This window comes from Canis lupus, chromosome 25 (assembly GCF_048164855.1).
Source record: "Canis lupus baileyi chromosome 25, mCanLup2.hap1, whole genome shotgun sequence".
Lineage (NCBI taxonomy): Eukaryota > Metazoa > Chordata > Mammalia > Carnivora > Canidae > Canis > Canis lupus.
This window is the reverse complement of record NC_132862.1, coordinates 3,008,990-3,034,445: the sequence shown is the minus strand read 5'-3', so window position 1 is coordinate 3,034,445 and position 25,456 is coordinate 3,008,990. Positions and strand designations below refer to the sequence as shown.

Here is a 25,456-nt window from a genome sequence, read left to right as displayed (position 1 = left end):
CTCAGGGTGTGATCCTGGGTCCTGGGATCGAGTCCCACGTCGGGCTCCCTGCATGGAGCCTGCTTCTCCCTCTGCCTGTGTTTCTGCCTCTCTCTGTGTCTCTCAGGAATAGATAAATAAAATCTTTAAAAAAAAAATGTTGTATATGGTGTGAAGTAAGGGTCGACTTCATTCTTTTGCATGTGGATATCTACTTGTCTAGCATCATTTGTTGAAGACTAGTCCTTCCCCCTGAATGGTCTAGACATTCTTGTCAAGAATAAGTCAGTTATGGTTGTATAGGTTGGTTTCTGGACTCTCAATTCTATCCCATTGCTTTATGTGGCTATACTTAATGCCACTACCACACTGTTTTGATTGCTATAGCTTTGTAGTACGTTCTGAAATCAGGAAGTGTGAGTCATCCAACTTTGTTCTTCTTTTTCCCCCAAGATCATTTTGGCTACTCAGACTCAGAGTTGCAGTCCTGTCCTATCCTCAGGAAGCTGTAGGGGGATTGGATAAGGTCCAAGGAAGACTAATTAAAATAATCATGCGTTGTAATAGGCTATTCTTATCAGTTTGGCCTGTCTGATGGATGCTGCCATCTGGAAGGAGGAGGGCGGAGAGTCAGTTTATGATCGAACCGTAATGTGAAGAGGAAGGGCTACACAAGCTGGTTTGGGCAGCTCATCTTGGATGCTGTAGAACTAGAAAGCTGCCCGGTGAGGTTTGGAAGAGGCGAGCTTAGTGTCTTAGCGTACCTGAGCAGGACAGTGCCCTGTGGTGCTACAAAACTGGTGAAGCTTATTATCCCAAGGAGTGATTAATATAAGCTAAAAATCATAAATATTGTAGCTTTACAATGTTTAAGGACGTTTGTGGATCTTTATCTGCCGGGACAACTGCGGATGTTTTGTGGCTTGCCTCTTACCTTCTGAGGTTGGTGCCGCCACCTGTGCTCTCCCCCCCGCCCCCCCCCCCCGCCCCGTGCCCTGGAGATGTGTTCTGGGGCAGAGTAGTGGACTGAGTGGCTGAGTCTGTGCCCGGAGGGCGGTTTTGGGAATTCCCATGAGCCACGGGCCCGCTGAGTCCTCCCGGTATATGCCAGTGGGTCAGAGAACCCAGCCCATTGCCCTGCCTGCAGTGGGGTTGTCTTCGCCGAGACTCAGCTGTTAATGCCTCCGTAACACGCAGCTAGACGGAGGCTGCGCAGGTTGGGACTTGTTGGTCTTCCTCAAAATACAGCCTCGCTCATGAATCAAATTTGCATCTACATCCTACCACAAACCACCTTCTAATCATATGTTGGAGCCACATTCAAATCCTGCTTAGGTGGTTTTGTCTTCAGTTTAGTTTTGACAGACTTGTTAAGAGCACAGTGCTGTGCTAGTGAGAGCTTTGTTCTAAGCACTTTCGTGGGGGCAGGGAGAGGGAGAGAGAGGATCCCGATCCCACCACCCCGAGATCAGGAGCTGAGCTGAAATCCAGAGTCGGCCGCCTCACCTACTGAGCGGCCCGGGCGCCCCCGCCTTCTGACCACTTTTTAATTCGGTTGTGTCTCCAGTGATTGTGTTACTCCTCTGTTACTGGTTTTCCAACTTATGTTATTTCTACTATGTAACTCCTTGGTTGTGGAATATGGAGAGTCTTAGGTATGTATTGTTTATATGCATGTGTGTAGACTGATTTAACCTGATGAGTCACTGCGAAGTAGATTATAAAGGGCTATTAGCATTCATTAGTCCAGATTTAGTTTTCAAAGAAATCGCGCATAGTTTTGTGATTTCGCATGCTAGTACGTTTATGGTTAAATTCAGTTATTTTTTATGATTTTATTGTCACTTTATTTTGAAAAATGGATGTTAACAGAAAACTGGCCCTAATGTCTATCTTTAAAGTTAAGGAAAAAGTATATCCAATATAAAGCAGAACTTCCCAGTGTTGGATCAGTGGTCCAGACAATGTGAATTTAAAAACAAACTGGATTCAAATTTCAACTGGAGGATTTTAGAGGTCACCTAGTTCATTGCCTTCTTTCTGATTAATCATGAGGAAAATGAGGCTCAGAGAGGTTAAATGACTCGCCCAATGCCACACGACTAGTTACTGGCAGAGCTGAGGCTAAAACAGTCTCTTGCTGTGCTTGCTGTGGTCTTACGGTAACTTGCCACTTCCTAATTAGTGGTTAAAGAGACATTTTCTGTGTGCGAGCCTGCGTGTGCATGCCTGTTTATGTTTGAGTGTTATATTCAGAGGAGAGATTAGAATTTATTGAGCACCTATTTGCTGAGCACTTTTAAAATGTGTTATTCCATATAATTCACACACAGCCCTGTAAAGTGATTATCCCCAGTCCCACTCGACAGATTAGGAAACCAGGGTGCAGGAAGGTTACGAGCGTGCTCGAGGTCACGTGGTTAACGTTAGCGCTGGTGTTGGGGCCTTGGGTCTTCGTGACCCGTCCCTGCCCTAGTGCCCTGCTGTGGCTCTAGCGGTAGTGACCGAAGCCTTTTCAGGGGTGCGAGCAGTCGTGATGGTTCTCTCAAAAATACATCTTTTTCAGACTTCTCCCTCACTCTGTAAACTCTGTCGATGTACCCAGATGTGCGCAGAGAGAACCTTCCTCAGGACACTCACCGCGCTTAGCGGATGTTTGGCTAATCTTCATACCATCTCCGTAAGATAAATGGCATTTTCTGGCTAGGCGGCCGAGGCCCGGGTAGATTCAGAGACTTGCCTAATCCCTTATCACAAACCCGCATGGCCCTGCTCCCAGTTCCGCTCTTCATCCCGTCTCACATAGATTTCGCCACTTTTGTTCTTTCCTGTCTTACACCAAGATTGTTTAAGTACTTCCCAAAAATAATGAGCCACGTGTGGGTGTGTTCGTTCTCCAGAATGAATCACTGTGAAAGAGGCCGTGAACCAGCGGAGGGAGAAGTATCTGGAGCTGGAGCCTCTTGGCCCTGCCGTCTGCTAATTGACAGACTCCGAAGCGAGCCCTTTCTCAGAGGCGGCTCGGGCCTGGCCCCGCGTCCCGGGCGCTCGGAATCGCCCTCGGCGCCCGGAATAGCCCCGACGCTGTTCTCTTTGCCGCGTGTCACGCACGGCACACGTGTTGAGAGGTGTGCACCCCACGGGGAACCCCTTTGTGCCCGCGGCCTCCCCGACCCACGGGGGAGGGGCGCCAGCGGGGGTAGAGGGCTGGGCCTGAGGATCCGAGGGGTGCAGGAGTAAACTCCAGTTAGCGGGAAAAATAAGAGGGGGAGCAAAAAGAGGTATTTGGGGGGGATGAGGCGGTTCCTTCGTCTTTCTTGTGTCTAAAAAGGTTGGAATCCAAGTTTAGGAAGGATGTACTTTTAAAATTCCTTTTATGATTTGGACCCTAGTCCGAAGGGTACCTGCTTTAAACTTCCTGCCCTTGAAAATAGCACGTTACCCTCCGTCAGCAGGGCGTCAGCAGGCAGCCCGGGTGGAATTTCTCCCAGAAGAAAGGGCTCTGATCAGAGGCCTCCTGGGGAGGCTCCACAGCCGCAGCGCAGCGGCGTTTACCTGTCAGCGTGCACGCTCCTTTGTCTCCTCGGGTGGGAGTGGCGAGGGATTGCATCATTTATGGAAAGCCTGAGGAAGGGGCCTTGGGCACGGAGAGGTTTAGAATCCGTCCTTGGAACTGAAAAGCCGAGAGATGCCTTCCAGTGTGTTGCAGGGAGAGACAAAGATAGCCTGTTCACAGCCTGAAGGGGTGAGTTACAACAGGCGCGTTTTTCACGGGGCTGGTCATAAATGTCTCTTCTCCAGGGGCCTTGGTTTGAATGTAGTCCCACTTGGTACCCAGATAGTATTGGCTGAGTGTCCGGCCGGGACTTGGGTGGGCCCTGCAGCCTCCACTGCCTGCGGGCCGAAGGCATCATTCAGCTCCGGCTCCCAACCTCAGGGTCCTGGTGGCCGCAGCCACACTCCTGCCCGTTCCGAGAGGTCAGGGCTAGGTTAGGCCCATGGGAGACCGTGTTGGGGAGAACCAACTGCCGCTGTCTGTGCTATTCTTGTTAGACGGATAAATAAAGGATCTCAGATTCCAGGGCTGCTGAACTGGCTTTCAGAGGCGCCAAATTCATTTACAGTAATTTCCTGTCAACAGTGCACACTTATGTATAAAACACACCCAGCAGAACTCATTAGACCCAGGCATGATTGCACAAACTGCCTATTTCAGGGGGGAAAAGCATGTGTATGTGTGTTTGTATGTATAAAATATGTATTTATGTATATAGTGTGTGTGTATATATATATAATAAAGATATATAATATTTTTTAAATGATATCCAGGGACCTTCCAGAGTAGGTTAAATTTATTGAACACTTTATGCGTCAGCCCATTTAATCCTCACAATAACTTTACGAGTTAGGCGTTAATATTATCCTCTTTGGAGGTTATTCTTTTTCCCCCCCATGAGAGGTGCACCTACCATGGACTAAAGGGAGGAGGACGACATTGGACTAGTGGATGGGAAGCTTTTCAAAGGAAGTGATGCTTAGGCTGAATTTTAAAGGATTTGTGAGAAGTAGCCAGGAAGAAAAGCATTGCCGCAAAAGAATGTGTGAGAGCATGCATACTGCATTCAGAAAACTGTGGGCATGCCTAGTGCCAGAGAAAGAAGATGGGGTTGATGAGCCATCCTCAAGCAAGGGAGCCTGGGTGGTTTTGGATGGAGGATGGAGGGGTGGGGCGGGAGGTGGAATCTGTATCCTCTGAGGGGAAAGTGCCTTCCTCTCATCCTCAGGCATCTACATTTAAAGGAAAACTTCATTCCCAGCCACAAAATAATGTGTAGTAAGTCTAAGGCAAAGTTCAGAAGGTTTTTTTTCTGTTTCTCATAGGCCTAAGATAGGGTACTTAGAAGAAAAAGTTGGGGCTTGGAAGCCTGAATGAACAGGCGAAAAGTTGGTGCTCCCATTGATGGTGTCGTCTCTCTGGCCCTATCTCCATCAAAGCTCCTTATTTGGGAACATCAAGTGTGCTAGAGGATTATATTCTAAGTCTGGAAAAGGACCTAGGATAAGATCTCACCGTTAATGTCAGTGTACTCCCAAATTTCCTGCAGCTCTGCAGTGTGCGTGTACCAGCTGCCTCCAGGCCAACTACACGTGTGAAACAGATGGGGCCTGCATGGTTTCCATTTTCAACCTGGATGGGATGGAGCACCACGTGCGCACCTGCATCCCCAAAGTGGAGCTGGTCCCCGCTGGGAAGCCCTTCTACTGTCTGAGCTCTGAGGATCTCCGCAACACCCACTGCTGCTATACTGACTTCTGTAACAAGATCGACCTGAGGGTGCCCAGTGGTGAGTGGACACCCTTGTTGGACTATTGGCTCATCCTGGAGGTAGGGCACCCCTGCCATCTCATCCTACTCTACTCTTCCCCAATCCCTTTGTTTGGTGATAGGTAAAGGTACCTTTTGGATGTTCCCCAACATGACGAGGGGATGGGATTCCTCCCCAGTCAGATTTGTAGACAAGAGTTTGGGGAAGACAGATTGTCAAGAGGTGAAAGCCACATTTTGGATGCTGGCTGAGCAGCCATGGGCAGCTGGTGAGGAGTGGGAGAGCCAGGCAGGGATCCCCATGGGAAGGTATGGAGATAGCCCCTGATCTGCGTGAAGGCAGCTGCTGGGTGAGTGTGATGGCAAGATGGGAAGAGGGGCCGGAGTTGGAAAAGAAGGACAGCAGTCGGGGCTGCGAAGTATTAGCTGGCAGCCCTTTGCAAGTGTCCCATTTAGAAGGCATGACTGGGGAGAGCAGAGGAGGAGGGACTTCCAGCTGCAGGGCTTAAAGCAGCTGTTTCGAGTGGAAGCGTAGAACCTGGCATCTGTCTGGGGCACTGAGGTGGGACGGCCCCGGGAAATGCCGAGGATGACAGGGAGTTGTGAGCTGGACTGTCGTCGTAACGGGCTCCTCCGTTAGAGAGGTTCACATATGAGGGCGCCAGGCACACCCAGAGCCCGGTAAGACCAGCGAGGTCAAGAGCACCTTGAGCGCAGGCAGGAGGGAAAGGGCACATTCCCGCGGACGGGGGTGTCGGGGACAGAGAGGGCCAGAGCTTTCCCGCGTTTTTACCGTGTTCTTTCCCTCTCCTCTCTCACTTGACCCAGGTCACCTCAAGGAGTCTGAGCACCCTTCCATGTGGGGCCCCGTGGAGCTGGTAGGCATTATTGCTGGCCCAGTGTTCCTCCTGTTTCTCATCATCATCATTGTTTTCCTTGTCATTAACTATCATCAGCGTGTCTATCACAACCGCCAGAGACTGGACATGGAAGATCCCTCGTGTGAGATGTGTCTCTCCAAAGACAAGACGCTCCAGGATCTTGTCTACGATCTCTCCACATCAGGGTCTGGCTCAGGTACTGAGTCCTTCAGCAATTGTGTCTGTCGTTGGTCTTCGTCACCATTTCCCAGCAGGGATAGACCATTCACGGAGAAGGCTGGGCCTTGCACTTGTTTCTGCCGGCACCAAGGCGTTTGGTTTCAGGACACCCCTTCTTTTGGAGTCTGATATGTAATAAGACAATGGGTCCACAGAAAATCTTTGATTCCCTGGGATTCCAAAGGTCAAGAGTAAAACTCTCCATTCCAGAAACCCCGCCTCTCTCCCAGTCTTGTAAGCGTACATCTATTAAAATTCACCTGGTTCCATCTGAGCAGTAGAGTGCTCAATTGAAGGGCCCCTTGGAGAAACAGGAGTGTGCCGGGTTTCTGTGAGGTGGTGACAGCTAATCATTGATCTCTGAGCAACCACAAGGGGAGTTTAAGGACATTGAGTAAAGCTGAGAGCTGGGGTTTGGTGAATCATTGACTTGTACCCGTTGCCCAAGGGTTTTTTTTGGTGGGGGTTACATAAAGGCAGCTTGGGCTTGCAGCTTGGTGTCAGTACCCTTTGTTTCCTGCACTGCCTATTGGTAACCGAGTCTTTCTTAGCTGAGGGAATTGAACTGAACCCTGGCCCTTGAAGTGAGCTCAGAATTCAGGATAAAGGGCCTGGGGTTGCTCAGGTCTCAGGGTATAGCTCAGCGAGCTATTAGATGTGAAACGACTGCAAAAGAGTCTTTTTATTTTTAATGAAGATAGACCATTATTTTAGTGATGGTGGTATTCTTTTCTTGTGGAAAAAAATCATCTGCAAAGGTCTCTATTGCCATTCTAGTTAAAACATACGGAATCATATTGTGAGAATTTTGTGTGTGTTTATGGTATGTTTCCTTGCCATGTGACAAGACTATTGTTCTGTAGGGAAATTATGCCATCAGTCATGGCCAGACATTCCTCCTTGAACACAGGGAATACTTTTGAGCTGTGACATCTCCTGAATTTCAGTGGTTTTGCCTTTATTAAGCTCTGCAGTAGAGAGTGCCAAAATGATGGATATATTTAAAAGCTGCATATTTTTAGGAAGAGAGAAAATATATGTCTTGTTCTTTGCTGAAAGAGGTAGGGCAGTGGTTAGAACTGCCTGACTGACTCTCTGACTTGATTTGCTGTCACAGGAGGGTAGCTCAGGTTTTCTGGAGTCTTTTTTAAGATCAGAACTAGCTGAGGCCAGTGAAGGTCCATGGTGGTTACTTAGTCATCTGGAGTAAAATGATTAATAACTATTTCTCCTTGGATATTTAGTCCCTTCTTAATCCCCAATGCAGGGCTTCCAAGCTGTTCGAGTTTCAATACTGTGGTTTTTAAAGTAGTAAGTCCATGCTGCTTATGTGACTTTCAATTCCCTTTAACAAATACGTGTCGAATGCCCTCTGGGTGGCACAAGGTAAAGAAAGATAAAAAAGGCTGACCCAGGACTGGGTAGAAGAGACCGGGATTGCTGGGAAAGGGTCTCCTGGGGGGAGGATGCGTTTAAAGGGGTCTTGAAGACTTGAGTTGGAGGTTTTAAGAGTGGTAAGAGGACAGGGAACATTTCAGGCCAAGGAAAACCCCTTGAGTGAAAGGACAAAAAGGCACCAAAGTTCACCATGTGTTGAGGGAATGATAAAGAGACTGGCGTGCCCTGCCCACGCTGGGGGGTGAGGACGGGGGTGGGGACTGGCAGGACAGCCCGGGTGGGAAGGACCTTGGGTGCCGTGCTTTCTCCAGTACGGTGAGAGGCATCTACTGGAAGTTTTCATGTGGCAACATAAATGTTCTTATTTTCCCATGGAAGGAATTCTGGCAGTGGTGTGGGGTGAATTCACTCATTCACCAGCCTCCTGTTAGGGCAGGGTGAGGCAGGGCTGCGTGTGGGTGTGCAGGGCAGGAGCAGGGCGACCAGGGAGGCGGAAAGACCAGTTGGAAGTCTTTTAAAGAAGGGCCAGGACTCGGGCAGGCACAGAGGAGATGGATGGGAGGGTTGTGTAGTGTTGTAGTTGGAAGCGTGGACTTTGGGAGACAGTTCTAGACGTTAGTCCCATCTTTGACACTTGCTGCCTGTATGAGTTCAAAGGAGTTACGTAACTTTCCCTTTCAAGCTTTAGTTTTCCCATCTGTAAAATGGGGATAATAACACTGTCTACCTACCGTACAGGTGGTTGTGAGGAAATGAGATAATCTGTGTAAAGCCTTTATCATAGTGCCTGGTGCACCGTAAGCATCCAGTAAGTGGCCTTCCCATCCGCAGGGCGTAGGGGTTAATAACATGTTTATTTGGTCTGGGAGAGGAAGTGAGAGCTCCGAGTCCGTCTTGATGGATAGATAGGGAGACTACTGACGGGGACAAATGAAGCAGTAAATGAGCCCTGTAAAGACAGTAGAGTCACCCTGAGGGTCAGCGTGGGCAGCCTTGTGTGCCGCATGTGGAGCTGGCCCGGGGAGCAGGGAGCAGGGGGAGCAGGGGGAGCGGGGCGCGGTGGGAGCCTCGTAGCCCCAGCCGCCGCCTGGCTTTCGTGGGCCACGCAGCGGCGCCCTCTAGTGGCTGCGGAGCAGGGCAGCCCGGGCACCCCCAGCCCCAAGCCCGGCCTTCACCTTCTCTGCCCTCTTCCCTCTTCAGTCAGCATAAAGCAGATGTGCGTGGACCGGCCCGCGGGAGGCTGGCTGCATGGTTGGCAAATCTGGTCAGATGCTGTGTGCAAACCTGTCGCCCGTACTAACTGAAAGGAGAAATGGCTTAGATAAGGCACGGCTAATGGCATGCGTTTCCCTTCCTTGTGTTCACTCACTCCTAGTCGCGGCCTTGCTTGGCCCTCTGCTGGCTCCCCGGGCCGTGGTGCAGCGGCTGCAGCTCGCCCTGGTCGGTGGACCGGGGCAGAGCGGAGGCACTGTGTGGTCATGGCCTTTCCAGTGTGGCAGTGAGAGTGGGAGTTGCAAAGCTTAGCAAAATTTACAATGTCCGCTTTCTTTCTGTTTTTTGGTCCACAGGGTTGCCCCTGTTCGTCCAGCGCACCGTGGCCCGAACCATCGTTTTACAGGAGATTATTGGCAAGGGCCGATTTGGGGAAGTGTGGCGCGGCCGCTGGAGGGGTGGTGATGTGGCTGTGAAGATTTTCTCTTCTCGTGAAGAACGGTCTTGGTTCCGGGAAGCAGAGATATACCAGACGGTCATGCTGCGCCACGAAAACATCCTTGGATTTATTGCTGCTGACAATAAAGGTAACGAGCTGGGTTTGGAGCCAACAGCAGCCCCAGGTGGAGGGGTGACTGGCGAAGTTGAGCACCTGTGGGCTGCCTTCATAGTTATTACCTGTAGAAGGAGAATCTGAATAAGCCGACGGTCCTTCAGCTTCTCTTCTGTGGAAAGCTTATATAGAAACCCAGGCTGTTAAGCAAACAGTCATTAAGCAGATAAACAAGATAAACCCCTCACCCTTCCGGCTCACTTCCTGTTCCTAACACCCCTTCCCCGCACTCCTAGCAGCGTAGTCCTGGCAGGGGCTCCAGTTAATTGACCTTGAAAATCACTGGAATGAAGAATTGTGGCCTCAACTCCTGCCAGAGAAGAATAGCCCAGAAAAGTATGGGATGTGCGTTCTGTGACACAATCAGCATCATACACGCTTGTAGTGCAGCAGGCGCAGCAGGGATGACCTGGCTGCCCCCAGAATGTTACCTTGTGGTCTCTCAGGCTCGGCTTGTGGACTGCCTGGACCTGAGGTCTCTTGGTTCCTCCTTCCTCTCCCTTCTGATTTTTCTTTTCTTTTTTTTTTAATGTTTTTTTTTTTCTTTATTTATTCATAAGAGACAGAGAGAGAGAGAGGCGGAGACACAGGCAGAGGGAGAAGCAGGCTCCATGCGGGGAGCCCGACATGGGACTCGATCCCAGCACCCCGGGATCACGTCCTGAGCCGAAGGCAGGCGCGAAACGCTGAGCCACCTGGGCGTCCCCCTTCGATTTTTCTTTAGTTTTTGAGTCCCTCTTGTGTGGCCAGGCACGTCCTTGTTTTGAGGGGGCCTTGCTGACCAGCAAAGGAGAAGTAAACTAATGGTTGATACAGGACGTAATCAAACAGCAAGCTGTTCTAGTGAGCACGAATTGGGAGAGAGATAGGGGTCAGGGAGGCCATACCTGAGCTTGATCGAGGACAAGGTCAAGAAGAAAAATCAGCGAGAAGGACACTGCAGACGCGCGTGTAGAGGTTTGGAACCTCGCAAGTAATATGGACGCTCTCTAGGTGGGGGGCAGTGGATGCCGGAGTGAAGGGCCTCCTTGAGAGGATTACATTTTATTCTGAGATAGTAATTGGAATTTCATTCATTAATTCATGAACATTCAGTGACCACTGTGATCATCACACGTAAGAATGACTCACAGTCCTAGCCCTCACGCTCCTAGCGGGGGCGGGGGAGGGGGGGCAGCAGACAGTGGCCAGGTAGTGCACCTGAAGTCAGAAAAGCCGTGAGATGTTTGCAGCTTACATTTTAGAAGAGTCTCCCTGGCAGTTGAGACCCAGGCTGCTCCCGTGACACGGCAGTTTTTACAAGTTAGTGTCTACAAAGCCTACGGAAGATGCTAAGTATTTATTTTTCCTTCCTAAAACAACAACAGACTGCTGATTCTTCACATTGCTGTGGGGGTTGGTCATGGCCTCAACTGCCCCCAAGCTGAAGAGGCTCGGACTTCAACGCAAGGGGAAGGAGGGGAAGGGAGAAAGTGTTTACTCTGAGTAAGCTGTGCCTTTTCAAAACAGCAGCATCTTTTGATGACAGTTGAATTTCACCTACAGTTTAAAGGCTCAGAAGATGCCTTCCCTTTAACTTTAACTGCCTACCAGGGTCCTCGCAGCTTCAGGGCCGGTTGGAGTGCAAGCGTATGTTGGGTAGACCCCTGACTGGTCAACCGGAAGCCAGGCCTGGTGCTGTTCCAAGAGCCACTCCCTTTATTGATTCTGGCGGTTCATGTGCGCGGGGATCTGGCTGTAAAAACTCACGTTAGGGCCAAGGGAGGAGAAAATCGGACTCCTTCGTTTTTGCCTTTTTAGCATGATATATATATAGTATAGTGTCCTGGAACTAGCACCAGCCTGGAATCTGGAGATCTCAATCCAATTTCCAATCTTCCTATTGACAGCCGCATAACCTAATTAGATTACCAGCTTTGGGTTTTTTTTCCTCCTTCCTACTACACACTGCCTCTCATCCCCCACCCCGTATAAAAGTGCACACTGTCCACCTTCCATTGCTCTTCTCAGGAGAAGATGACCTCTCTGGAATACTTGGAATTGTGCTCTTCATGCATTGAAAAGCATTTTTTTTAGTCTGGAATACAATAACGCACAAAGGAGCTCTTTACTCTTCTCCCAGGGAGAGAGCTCATGGCTCGGTAGGAGCAGTGGACTGAAAGGAAACATTACAGATGAGCCAGCTGCTGGGGCTAGGCTGTGCTCACAGGATCTTGGAGCACAGAGGAGGGTCTGCGAAGCTTTCCTCCTTGGCAGCGGTGGGTGCAGCCAGTCATGGTCTAAAGAGTAGGTCTTGGGATCCCTGGGTGGTGCAGCGGTTTGGCGCCTGCCTTTGGCCCAGGGCACGGTCCTGGATATCCGGGATCGAATCCCACGTCGGGCTCCCGGTGCATGGAGCCTGCTTCTCCCTCTGCCTGTGTCTCTGCCTCTCTCTCTCTCTCACTGTGTGCCTATCATAAGTAAATTTTAAAAAGTTTAAAAAAAAAAAAAAGAGTAGGTCTTGTTCTTGACCCTGAGGGCCACCTGCAAGAAAGAAGGGAGCGTGTCTAAGAAAGTATGTTGTTCTTCTGTCCTTCCTCAAGGACACACACTGGTGAATAAGTGTAGATGAAGTGGGGGCGCCCGGGCGGCTCAGCGGTTTGGTGCCTGCCTTTGGCCCAGAGCATGATCCTGGAGTCCCGAGATCGAGTCCCACATCAGGCTCCCTGCAGGGAGCCTGCTTCTCCCTCTGCCTGTGTCTCTGCCTCTCTCTGTGTCTCTCATGAATAAATAAATAAAATCTTAAAAAAAAAAAGTGTAGATGAAATGAGTACAGAGGGGGAGCCTCAGGAGGTATGGAGGCAAGAAGCATGGATTCAGGAATATCTCGGTGGAGTTCGTGTCGTTCACATATTCTTTTTCTCCTGCCTTAACCTTTCTGCTGGTAGTTGTGCCTCTTCCAGAACTCCTCTGTGGTTCTCTGCAGATAATGGCACCTGGACACAGCTGTGGCTCGTCTCAGACTACCATGAGCATGGCTCCCTGTTTGATTATCTTAACCGATACACGGTGACGATCGAGGGGATGATTAAGCTGGCCTTGTCTGCGGCTAGCGGGCTAGCACACCTGCACATGGAGATCGTGGGTACCCAAGGTGAGTGAGTGGACCCCGCCGAGGGGCAGTAACATTGAGTAGACTTTAAAGGCCTGTACCATTCCTGATTTAGTTCCCAGGACTCTTTTCTTTTTAATGAGGTTGGAGGTGGGCCTAACCTCAGAGAGAGAGTTGAGTTTTTCTTGAGAATGAGAGGTGTCTGCAGTGGGGTTTCTTCAACCTCCGTCTCGGGCTCTAGAACATAAAGATTCCATTGTTTGTCATTTGGTGGCCAGGCATGATTGTTGGGTGGTGAGCTCAGCCTGCGTTCTGAGTTGTCACCCCAGAAGCCCACCATACACATGTGAAAGAATGGAGCCAAGAAGCAACAACCAGCTAGGGCAGAGGAGCAGCAGTGGGGTAATCCCGCACGTTCACTGTTGGGACAGTTGGCTTACGGACTGCATAGTGCGTTAGACACTGGGCTTTACTAACCTAGGAAGGTTCTGGAGGAAAAAGACCCCGAGCTTCCTTGTTTGTTGACTGTAACATCAGCTCTTTGGGGGATCGTGGTTCTCCTCAAGCTGGCAGGCTGTGCTGGCCGTGCTGGCTGTGCTGATTCCTGGTTGACCAGGGCAGCAGCTCCTGCCGCCCATGACAGAAAACCAGCCATTAGTGTTGGATCCTGTTCCTCGCTCGCCCCTGTGGTGACAGTAGTGGTCCTTATCTTTGCCTGTTTGATGGTGAGAAGCTTAGCCAGTGCAGCAGCTTTTCCTGGGATTCCTTGGCAGTTCTGACCCGGAGCGTATCAGTTCAGGAAGGCGAGGAGGAGGAGTAGAAGGAATGGTAAGAGCTAATACACCTTTCAAAGCACTTCACTTACTTGAATTAGTGAATTTAATCCTCACATTGCCCTGAGGTAAGGACTGGGGTAGCCTTATCTTACAGAAGAGAAGACAGAGGTACACATGGGTCAGGTTGATTTTTTTTTAGGGTTATCGGGTTAGTGGGAGGCAAAGCCAGAACTCGGACCCATACAGTCTGGTTCCAGAGTCTATGTTTTTAACATTTTCGCTATCTCTCTGTAAAGATCCCTATTTTTTTCTCTGCCAGGGAAGCCTGGAATTGCTCATCGAGACTTAAAATCCAAGAACATCCTGGTGAAGAAAAATGGCATGTGCGCCATAGCAGACCTGGGCCTGGCCGTCCGCCATGATGCGGTCACTGACACCATTGACATTGCCCCAAATCAGAGGGTGGGAACCAAACGGTAGGAAGGCCCTGGGCCTCTGCCCTTGCCTTACCTTTGTACTGAGTAGCTCATGGGCACCCTCTCCCATCTACACAGGAGACAGAAGCATAGAGAAGGAGGTGTGGCCCTTACTCTGAGACAGCTGAAAGCTGAATTGAAACCCCACTCCCCACACTGGAATGCTGCACTGGGGGCATCTAACAGATACAGGTGCCATGAGCATGGCTCCATAGAACTATATACACCTAGCTAGCTGTTCATGGTATTGGGTAGGGAGAGGCAGCACAGAAAGAATGTGCAGGAAGACTTGGGAGATGGGCAGCAGGCTCAGCTGGGACAGAGGAAGTAGGTGCCACCAAAGGGGTGCTCGTGTGGAGACCCTGAGGAGGCAGGGAGTAGGTCCTGCTGGGGGTTAGAGAGCAGGTTTTCCGAGCTGGAGCAGAGGTGTTCTAGGTCAGAGACTGTGGGGGCAGCTTGAGGATTATGGGCCTGCTCCCTGCCTCCTACAGAAGTGAGGTAAGACATAAGGACCGTGACTGTAGATTGACTTCCTGAGTTAGAAATGCAACTGTCGTCTAATGGGTCAGAAGAGGAAGTCTGTTTACCTGCCAGATCTCAATGCATTTCACTCAAGTGTGCTGTTGCTTTCCCCCTTCCTCCTGACCTGAATGAGTGCAGCTACCGAGGCCCCAGAGTGTGTGTGAGGCCTGATGACCTTCTTGGGGCGAACGGGGCGGGGGGGGGGGGTGCGGTGAGGAGAGTGGCATGAGTAGTCTTAATTAACTGAGGGACACTTTGATGATCACCTAGAATTAATTTTCATTTCTCTGTAATTAGGTAAGATAACAAAAGAGATTCAGAATGAAATTTAAGCTCAGCCCATCACCGTGGCTACATTTAATAAAGCCCAAGACCCCAGCAGCAACCAGATATTATGGATCGTTACTGCCCTGTGACCCACTGTACAAATACTTCTGCCAAGAAATCAAAGCATGCTTAAAATACATCTCAATGGTTAAAAAATAAGTGCAGCCGAGTAGCACCCAACCTCTGCTGAAGGATTTGGATTCGAATCCAAAGCATGGGAGTTTGCAGTAAAGAGAATTGATCACTTCCTGCTCCCCAAGGGGCATTCTTGGGGTGATGCCTTCCCACATTGAGGGCCCCTGAATCACTACTTGGATTTAAACAAAGAAATCATCCTTCCCTCTGCATCATCTTGTTTCCTTTGCTGTTGCAGATACATGGCCCCCGAAGTGCTCGATGAAACCATTAACATGAAGCACTTTGACTCCTTCAAATGTGCTGATATCTATGCCCTCGGGCTCGTATACTGGGAGATTGCTCGGAGATGCAATTCTGGAGGTACCTTTCTTTTTTTGCCTTTTCTTGTTTCTACATCCCAGTACAGGTTGCTGGATCACCTGAGGGTGCTCGTGAGAGGGCTGGTGTTTCATTGCCTCCTTTCTTTTTACAACATGTTGGGTGTTTAGTGCCGCGGCCCATCACACATAGATGAGGGAACTTCAGATGTGGTTGTACAAAAGGTGTGTTGACTGTTGAATAGTGGTTTTTTTTTTTCTTTTTTGAGTGAGAGAATGCACACGTGTGCTAATGATTGGGGGAACAGAGGGAGAGAGAGAATCTCAAGCAGGCCCCACACCCAGTGCAGAGCATGAGTAGGGCTCAATCTCACAACCCTGAGATCATGGCCTGAGCCAAAATCAGGAGTCAGCTGCTTAACTGACTGAGCCACCCAGATGCCCTTCTTGAATAGTGTTTTAAATTGTGGTACCCATGGGACGCCTGGGTGGCTCAGCAGTTGAGCGTCTGCCTTCGGCCCAAGGCGTGATCCCGAGGTTCCGGGATCGAGTCCATCAGGCTCCCTGAAGGGAGCCTGCTTCTCCCTCCGCCTGTGTCTCTGCCCTCTCTCTGTGTCTCTCATGAATGAATAGATAAAGCCTTTTTTTTTTTTTTTTTTTTTGATAAAGCCTTTTTTTAAAAAAAATTGTGCTACTCATTCTGGAGGCTTGTTTGGCTTATTTTTGTTTGTTTTTGTTGTTGCTTTTTTTTTTTTTTTTACCCTTTTTATACCTTATCCTTATTATATCCCTTATATACCTTTACTTATATTCCTTACATATAAGGGATACTTATATACTTATATCCCTTACATACCTTTATATCCTTATTAATCCTTGGAGGTTGGGAAAGCCCTGGGCAGGAATGGTCAGGACTGATGCAGGGCGTCTCCTTTACATGACAGGCGGTGGGTATGTTTTGGTACCAGCTCTCAGGCCGCAGTGCTGGGGTTTTGTTGATAAAATAATAGTGGTAGTTTCTGAATGTGGAACAGACAGCTTTTACTAACATAGAATTTTCTCAAAATGAGGTTTTTGTTCTGTGATTTTTTTCTTACATCTTTGGCATTTGCACCTGCCCACCCATGTCAGAATCCCATAAAAGGTAGTATCAGATGTAGCAGGAAACATTTTTTGTCACTAGCTTAGTGTATCAGTATTTTATTCAGTGACTTCCAAGTGTTCTGTTCACCTGAACAGGCTCAAGAACCACTAGAACCTTTCCTTCAGCCATTTATCTCTGATGTAAGAGATTCAGGTCAATGGAAATGAAATAAATTAAAATTAAATGAACTTAAAAGAACCAGTCAGTCTCCCAGCAGAGCTCTCTTCTGTTTTACTGTCCTTTTCCATCTCTGATAGGTTTGGGAAGATTCACAATATGGAGCCAGGCACCCAAGTATTATTCATGGAATTGGACATCTAACATTTTTTTAAATTTATTTTTTAGGTAAACTCTGCCCTCAACGTGAGGCTCAAACTACATGATCCTGAGATCAGGAGTCACATGCTCTGCTAGACTGAGCCAGCCAGGCTCCCCTAATATTTTGACCATTATATACAGATAGATTGAGAAAAACCTGGGCAGCCCAGGGGGCTCAGCGGTTTAGCACCGCCTTTAGCCCAGGGTGTGGTCCTGGAGACCTGGGATCGAGTCCCACATCGGGCTCCCTGCATGGGGCCTGCTTCTCCCTCTGCCTTTTGTCTGTGCCTCCCTCTCTCTGTGTCTCTCATGAATAAATAAATAAAATCTTAAAAAAAAAAAAAAAAAAAAAAACCTGGTTACACAGATCTTAAACTGTGAATAAGTTAATTTGTTCTTTCTCACACCATCCAGAAATTGGGGCTAAGTACTATATTCACTACTCACTATGTATGAACTTACCTAATCTGTACTATAAAACCTAAGAGGTGGGTACTGTTATTTTCATAATTTTGTACATGAGAATGTGTCACAGCAAAATTAGGTAATTTTTCCAAAGTCATGAAGCTAATAAAGTAGGATTGAAACATGGGCAGATTGAGGCATCTGGATGGCTTAGCAGTTGAGCATCTGCCTTCAGCTCACGGCGAGAACCCTGTCCCAGGGTCGAGTCCCGCGTTGGTCTCCCTGCATGGAGCCTGCTTCTCCCTCTGCCTGTGTCTCTGCCTCTCTCTCTGTGTGTCTCATGAATAAATAAATAAAATCTTTAAAAAAAAATAAATAACATCAGTCCTGATTGAGATTTCCCAAGTTGCCTCCAGATTTTTTAAAAACAGTTTATTTAAATTAGAGTTCAAATAACGTCCATCCATTGCAATTGATTGATACACGTCTTAAGTCTCTTATAATCTACAGATTCCTCCTCTACTTTTTTTTCTTCAGCAGTTTAGTCTATTGGCGAATCCAGGTCCTTTGCCCTGTAAAGTTTTCCTATCTAGATTTTGCCAATCACCTTTTTGTGGCATTCACGTTTTACCATTCCTGTGGATTTCCTGTGATAGTTACATCTAACGATTAGAATCTCATCTCCTCTCTCTCTCTCTCTCTCTCTCTCTCACACACACACACACACATATATACACACATTTATATACACACACAGATTTTTTTCCCCCCAAAGTTCTCTTACCAGGCACACAATGCTGGTTATCTCTTTGTTTGTGTCTCTGTGATGTTAACAGCCATCAGTGGTCTTGTCCAAGCCCAATTAATCCTCAAATATTAGCTAGAGTTCTTTATTTTTTTTAATTTAAACAAATTTTTTAAGTAAACTCTACTCCACAACATGGGGCTTGAACTCACATCTTGATGAGTTGCATGCTCTCCTGTCTGAGCCAGCCAGGTGCCCCTAGATTTCCTCTTTAAAGAGAAACTTCCCCTAATTGTCTGTTAGGTTACCAAGATGTGTAATTTGAATAGGGAAGGCAGGAAAAATACTACTTGATTCTTTCCATTTATTTACCATTTTCTTTCTTTTTTTAAATTGTTATTTATTTATTCATGAGAGAGAGAGAGGCAGAGACACAGGCAGAGGGAGAAGCAGGCTCCATGCCGGGAGCCCGACGTGGGACTTGATCCCAGGTCTCCAGGATCACACCCTGAGCTGAAGGCGGCACTAAACTGCTGAGCCCCCTGGGCTGCCCCCATTTTTCAAAACAATGAAAAATGAGCTTGTTCTCTCTTATCCTGTAAAAGTGACTGAAGTTTTTGGTATTTTTTTTTTAAAGTATCATGAACTGGTGGGTTTAAAATATTTTAAAATATTTGCTTCCATTGAAGTGATTAATTAGTCTTGTGCTTAAATGTTCTCATCTCTGGCCACTTGGGAGCTTTTCAAGTTGGTGCCTTTTGACATGACCTTAGTATTTTTTGATAGTTTGCTTGCTTTGAAAAAGGTGTTCCTGGCTAACCTTGTGCATCTCTTATCCCATTCCTGGAACCCGCCCGCCTCTCCAAGGAGCCCGAGCTCCTCTTAGAAGAGCGGGAATCGTATTTAGATCGCAGTGTAAGTGTTGTCATAGATTTTTGAGTACTGCCCTGCTTCTGTTGATAAGTCAGGTGGACCTTTTCTTTTCTCTCAGGAGTCCATGAAGAATATCAGCTGCCATATTACGACTTAGTGCCCTCTGACCCTTCCATTGAGGAAATGCGGAAGGTCGTGTGTGACCAGAAGCTACGTCCCAACATCCCCAACTGGTGGCAGAGCTATGAGGTAGGAAGCTTCCCTGCCTCCTGTGGCTTTTCCATCTGCCTGATTTTTCTACTTTAGAAAAAGGGTTTCCTAATTAAAAAAAAAGTAAAAAAGGGGTTTCCCAGCAAGGAGGCCAAGCCCAGAGGTAACCCCTGAGTGTGTCAGTTATATAGTACTACATGCTGTTGTATACTAAGCCCTGAGGGTCCATGGTGCCTTGTCCTGGGCCTGTAGGTCCTCTTACGAATGGACAGCCTAGTGGAAGAAAAATCTGTATGTTGGGGACCAAGCCAAGAGGTAGTCAACAAGAGGCAGAAAGACTGAGTGGGGCCTCTTAGACCCATCTAACTAGAGACATGGCTCTGCTACCACAGAGGGGAGCTGAGCTCTGTACAAGAGACCAGGAGAGGAATCCGTAAAAGAAGCTTAGCCTGGGTATAGAAGAATCACAGGAAGGACTTAGCCAGAAGACAGGTCTGTGAGGGAGGAGTGTGTGAAGGATTGAGGGTTTGGAGGGTTGGAATTTGGAGGAGCAGGCAGCTGAAGTGGGGCAGAGGCAGCATTTGGGGGGAAATGGAAGTTTATGGCATAGGTTTCTTATGAATATGGCATTCTGGGGTCCTCGAGTCTTCAAGGGGCACAGGGCTTGTGTAGCCAAGTACACGCGGGCCTCCTTTGCCCTCGAGGCTCTGCTTTTAGGGACTAGAACCACTAGAGGGCATTTCTGCATTTAAGAACGAAATCCCTTCGTTCACATTTGAGGTGCTGTCTTCCTGTTGCATAATAGCATTTTCCAAAATGTTTCTCAACACCCTCAGGTCAGGGTTTCTAAGGATGAGGGTGAGGCTGAAAGAGCTGGTCTTTAGCTGCCCCTGTCCCACACGCTCTTCAGTCAGTTTTTGACATTTTGAAACCCAGTGGCCTAGAGTAGCAGCTGGGGACTTCTGTGGCGCCCAGGAGCCAGCAGAGTACGTAGGCGACCGTCCGGATCCATCTGTTGGCCTGACCACCGTGCAGCGGCCGTGTACCTTCCCGCCCCTGACAGGATTGCTGTGCGGGGGCTCCTGTCCTGTTTTTTCTCCACCTTCAGTCTATCTGTGAGCTGTGGGGTCGCAGCCGTGCACGTACTCGTGCCAGGCTGGGTCCGTGTTGTGCCCGGTTCATACAGTCCAGAACCGTCGAGACGGATCTTCCAGGCCGACAGCACGGATTTTCAGAGCCCTGCTGTTTTGGGTGCCCCCATGCAGAGCACGCCAGCCCCGGGCCGGCTGAGTGCGCTCGCAGGGCAGGCCTCCCCTGCCCAGGCCCGGGGGAGGGCCCCGGTGGGCGTGGAGGGAGGCGCCGCAGGGAGGGGACCGGGCCAGGCTCTGCTGAGCGCCAGGAGACACGGTGCTCAGGAAGGCCCCCGGGGCGGGGTCCCTGACGGCCTTGTGGTCCCCGCGCAGGCGCTGCGGGTGATGGGGAAGATGATGCGGGAGTGCTGGTACGCCAACGGCGCGGCCCGCCTGACCGCCCTGCGCATTAAGAAGACCCTGTCTCAGCTCAGCGTGCAGGAAGATGTGAAGATCTAAGCCTCGCCCTCCCTGCACGCGGCCCGGGCAGCGGGAACTACGCGCAGCTGCCGTGCGGAGCGTCCGATGGAGGCCTACCTCTCGTTTCTGCCCAGCCCTCTGTGGCCAGGAGCCCTGGCCCGAAAGAGGGACCGAGCCCGGGAGACTCCGTCACTCCCATGTTGGGTTTGAGACACAGACACCTTTTATATTTACCTCCTACGGCATGGAGACTCTGAGAGTGGACAGGGTGGAGAACTCGATGCCACACCTCAGACTGGCTGTGGTGGGAAGTCCCCGGACCCGGCGCGCCTGGCGGGTGGTCAGGAGTGGCGGCAGGCAGCCTGGGGGCACCCAGGAGAAGCCAGCGTCGCCGGTGCCGGTGCCGGTGCCGTCGCCCGGGCCCAGTGCGGAGCAGCACTGAGGGTTTTCCTCCAGGGACCAACCCAAGCACTCCGAGGTGGAGGTGGCCGGAGGCGCCGCCGGGCGGCCCCTCTCCCAGGCAGCTCTGGGCCCCGCGCCCCTCCTGCCGCCGCGGACACCTGGAGGGACCGCCAGCCGAGACGGGATCTGCCGCCTGTCTGTCCAGCCGTGTGTGCATGTGCCGAGGTGCGTCCCCTGTTGTGCCTGGTCCGTGCCACGCCCTTACACATGTGTGTGTGTGTACGTGTGTGTCTGTAGGTGCGCACTTACCTGCTTGAGCTTTCTGTGCATGTGCAGGTCGGGGGTGTGGTCGTCATGCCGTCTGCGTGCTGGTGCCTCTGTGCAGTAGTGAGCAGCGTCCAGTTTTCCCTGGTGCCCTTCCCAGAGGTCTCCCTCCCGGCCCACCCCCACCCCCACCCCCACCCCCGCGGTGGGACTCCTTTCCCAGCAGGCTGCTCCACCCACCCGTGTCAGCGCCTCTATTTCAGACCGTGGAACCAAAGCTGGCCCCGCTGTCCATGTCAGGCGAGGCTTTTGGGTCCAAGTGTGAGGCGGGGGTGGGCAGGGAAAGAATCTGAGTGGAAGTCTCGGGTGTTGTGATCAGCGGCAACCGTGGGAAATGAGCCAGCCCAAGGGCATCGTCCTCAATGGCATCAAGGGAGGGCGGAGGGCTTTGAAGCCCAGATCCTGGGACTCCGATTGGAATGTCACATCTGTCTTTCATATCCCAGATTCTGGAAACAGCAGTGTATATTTTTGGTGGTGATGGGTTTAGGGTGGGGAAGGGAAGGGGGGGCGAGGAGTGGGGAGGGAGTCGGGGTGGGAGGGAGGCATCTGCATGGGTCTTCTACTGGATTATCCGATCACGGTGGAGGGAAGATGTGAGACTTGCACCCACTTCAGGGGCCCTAGGAAAGGGAACAGCCCGAGCCAAACCTGTTATTTTAACCTGAGTATAGTATTTAATGATGCCTAGAAGCACGGTTGTGGGTGGTGGTTTGGTCAGCATATCTTAGGTATATAATAACCTTGAAGCCATAACTTTTAAACTGGAGTGGTTTGGTTTTCTTTCTTCTTTCCTTCTTTCCTTCCTTCGTTCCTTCGTTCCTTTGTTCCTTCCTTCTCTCTTTTTTAATTTTATTGGAAGGGTCTGAATTTAACTTTTTTTAATATTGTTAAGTTTTTATAAAAGGAAAACCATCTCTATGTGATGATTACCTCTCAATCTCTTTGTTTTTAAAGAAATTCCTACAAAACAACCACAAAAAAGTGCTCCAATCAAACGCACATAGCTCAATCACACTGGAAATGTTTGTCCTTGCACCTGAGCCTGTTCCCACTGAGCAGTGAGAGTTCCTCCCTCTTTGCCCCGGAGGTTAGTCTCTCTTGCACTGTGCACCCCCTGCCCCCAGTTCTGTGAGTGGTTTTTGCATCAGGGCCCTATCCTTTTGTGCATCGTTCAGCTGGTTGCACCTTTTCCTCCAGGCTCTTATTCAACAGATGTTTGCCGAGTGCCTGTCGAGTGTCAGGCACTGTGCTGGGCACTTGGAATATATAGATGTGAGCAAGACAGGCGTCGGTCCTCCTCTGGGAGCACTGAAGAAGGGGCTGATTCAAGTCAGTGGGTGCCTGTTTCAAGACCAGAAGTTTGCATAGTTGGTTCTGAGAGCCTTTTGAGCCTGGAACGATTGCTCTTAGAGAAGACCACCGAGGAGCAGGTTGTCTCCCCACCCCAAAGAGCCCGGTGGTGGGCAGCGAGACCCTCCGGGCATTCGCTCCCAGCCTCCCTCCTGCCCCCGGGGGAGGCGGATGGTGTTTGCAGCCTGAGAGCTCGCCCGCCTCCAGCCCAGTGACTCTCTGCCAAAGCTTGTGGAGGAGGGGCGAGCCTCGCCCTGCTTACGGGGGTCTCCCCAATGCTCCTGGTCTTCCTATTTATTTTCCTGATGTGTTGCTTCTTTCCTTGCATTAAAGGAGATCTGCGCCTCACCCTTTGGGCCAATTTACTGGCTACTGACTAATTTCCCTTGAATACCAATTGTGTCATTAGGGGGACCTTCTTGCCCCACCCCTGCTGATCCCCCCACATTTGCCCTGCAGCAGAACCTGGCAGGGCAGAGGCGGTAATGGAACTTAGACTCCTGTGCCCAAAGTCACAACCAGCCTCTGGGATCTGCCAACACTCCTCGACCCAGGGACTCCCAAGCCACTAGCCTGTTTCCCAGGGGGCCCTTCTGGCCTCACACCCTGGGGAAGAGTGAGCAGTTTTTTGGGGAAGCTCCCACCCCCATCCCCGCCACTCTCAACACCAAGAGTTAGGAGTTAGAGAGGTGGGGGGACACTAAAGCCCGAAGCCGTGGTTTTTGGCCCCTGGGGCTAACCCTGATCCATAGGGCTACCTGCACCTCTGGATTCTGGATTCACAGACCAAGTCCAAGCCCGTTCTTACGTCGCCATCAAGGCCCCCGAACGGCATTCTCGGTACTTCTGTTTGTTTTTGTACATTTTATTAGAAAGGACTGTAAAATAGCCACTTAGACACTTTACCTCTTCAGTATGCAAATGTAAATAAGTTGTAATATAGGAGATCTTTTGTTTTAATATAAGAATGAGCCTGTCCAATTTCTGCTGTACATTATTAAAGTTTTATTCACAGAGCTTTTCTGGCGTCCTCTGTCTTTCGTGCGTGTAGACCGACTGCCCAGCTCTTGGGGGAGAGGCGAACGGGGCGGCCGTCCTGAGGTGCTGTGACCACCCAGTCACGGCCGGTCCCGTTGTCCTCGTCGGAAGAGGAGCTGGTCGGAACGGGGGTCTTCCTCCCTGAAACGCAGGGAGCGGCCTGGCCTGTGCGAGGGAGCACCTTTTCTTGGGCTTTGTCTGGATCTGCTTGTGCCTTTCAGCTTCTCTCCGTGTACAGAACACGGTCTTGATGCCGGTGCGTCCCCAGCCACCGACTCTCGAAGGCAGCCGGAGAGCTCTGCTCGGTCTGGGCCTTGCCCCTTGTCGACGAGAGAGTAAATGTGAACCGGGGGCACTTAGGTGACTGAGATGGGAGCCTTCTGTGGCTCCTCGGCTTTTCAGGGTGTGGGTGGCGGTGAATGTCTTTCTCTAGGCCACAGGAACCCAAGGTAGCAAGTCCTCGAGTCATGGAAGCTCAAGTGTAGCTGGGACCCTAGAGGCCGCCTGCCTGGTCCCTCGGTGTCAGGCACTGGACTCCCCTGCACACCGGCCCCCTGCTGCCGGCCCTCGCCTTCCACACCTGCACCTGCAGCCCATCTGCTCAGTCGCAGGCCCTCGTGGAACCAGGCAGCCTCTGGCGACTTCTCCACAGGCCGTTGAGAGCAGACCTCTTTCTTCCCTGTGCGGCCCTTCAGTTAACAGTAGTTAGGGTCCCTGAAAACTCACCGTGTGCCCAACAGCGCACCGAGTTTGCCTTATGTACATGAACTGCTCTGACCCTCAAACAGCCTAGGAGGTGGGCTTACTCTCTCCCTTTGTGGATTAGGAGCTGAGGGTTAGGTCATGAGCTGGTCGTCTGTGGAGCTCGCAGGGTGGGAAAGACCTTGGGTCCAGGGTGCGCCTGTGCACTGTCCTGCCCGCGTGGTTCCCCGCCCCCGCCCGTGCCCACTGCTCCCCCCTGAACCTAGCTAGGGCCTGCAGCCAGGACGGGCAGCTAGCATAAGCAAAGCGCGGACCGGAACAAGAATCAGGTTGTGTCCGACTCTCGCGGGTCACATGCGAGGACCCCAGGACTGCATCTCCTGGGTTGAGTGAAGCACAGCCACCTTCTTCATCCCGCACGTGGGAAGTCGGTATTTTGAACTCAAGCGCAGGACCTTACATGTTTGCCCTGTTAAATTTCACCAGAGAATGTGCTCTGGCTCCAGCCTGTCTGTATTTAAGAATCCTGATTGTGGGGGCGCCTGGCGAGCTTAGTCGGTAGAGCATGTGACTCTTATCTCGGGATTGAGTTCAAATCCCAAGTTGGGTGTAGAGATTACTTAAAAATAAAATTTAAAAAAATAAAAATGCTGATTGTTATCCAGAGTTTTCCATTGTTCTCTCATCTGAGACTGTTGGGCTGGGGAAAATCCAGTAACTCACCTCTAAAAGTTGGCTTTAAGTTTGGCACATATCCCAGTCACCTGGAATAGCTGCTAATTAAATTGTCCTTGTGCCCTCGCCATAATTCATTTATGGACAGAGATAACAGCAGAAGTCCAAATATCTCTCTGAAGTGGCAAGGTATTATTGTGGCTGTTGCATCTCTTTGTTGAAAGAAAGGTGAAGTGGCTTATGGGGAATCTCAACCCCATTAAAAAGCCTTCCTGTGAAGAATCCGTCATCTTGCGGGGCATGGACCTAAAACTCATTAGGCTATGGGTTGCGGCTTCAGCTTTACCATTCTGAACATCAGAATGGCAACTGTTGTGATGCCCCTTTGTGTGCCCTTGACACAAAAGTCTCACCTTTGTGAGGCCCATGACACAGGAGACCT

General features: G+C 50.2%; 1 protein-coding gene across 5 annotated transcripts in view; it reads left to right on the top strand.

Annotated features, from left to right (window-relative positions):
- ACVR1B (activin A receptor type 1B) overlaps nt 1–23,615 on the top strand; it is a 35,961-nt gene extending 12,346 nt beyond the window's left edge. Inside the window, exons 1-9 of one of the 5 annotated variants that reach the window (XM_072797847.1) lie at nt 3,704–3,724; nt 5,085–5,324; nt 6,134–6,382; nt 9,372–9,602; nt 12,594–12,761; nt 13,815–13,971; nt 15,194–15,318; nt 18,879–19,009; nt 20,434–23,615. In XM_072797847.1, the coding sequence (XP_072653948.1) occupies nt 5,150–5,324; nt 6,134–6,382; nt 9,372–9,602; nt 12,594–12,761; nt 13,815–13,971; nt 15,194–15,318; nt 18,879–19,009; nt 20,434–20,559 (1,362 nt within the window). In that variant the 5' untranslated portion in view covers nt 3,704–3,724; nt 5,085–5,149 and the 3' untranslated portion in view covers nt 20,560–23,615. Of the gene's footprint in view, nt 1–3,703; nt 3,725–5,084; nt 5,366–6,133; nt 6,383–9,371; nt 9,603–12,593; nt 12,762–13,814; nt 13,972–15,193; nt 15,319–18,878; nt 19,010–20,433 lie in introns of those variants that run through there. The other 4 variants (XM_072797845.1, XM_072797846.1, XM_072797849.1 and 1 more) reach the window with 4 other exon arrangements.
- The last annotated feature ends 1,841 nt before the right edge of the window (nt 23,616–25,456 follow it).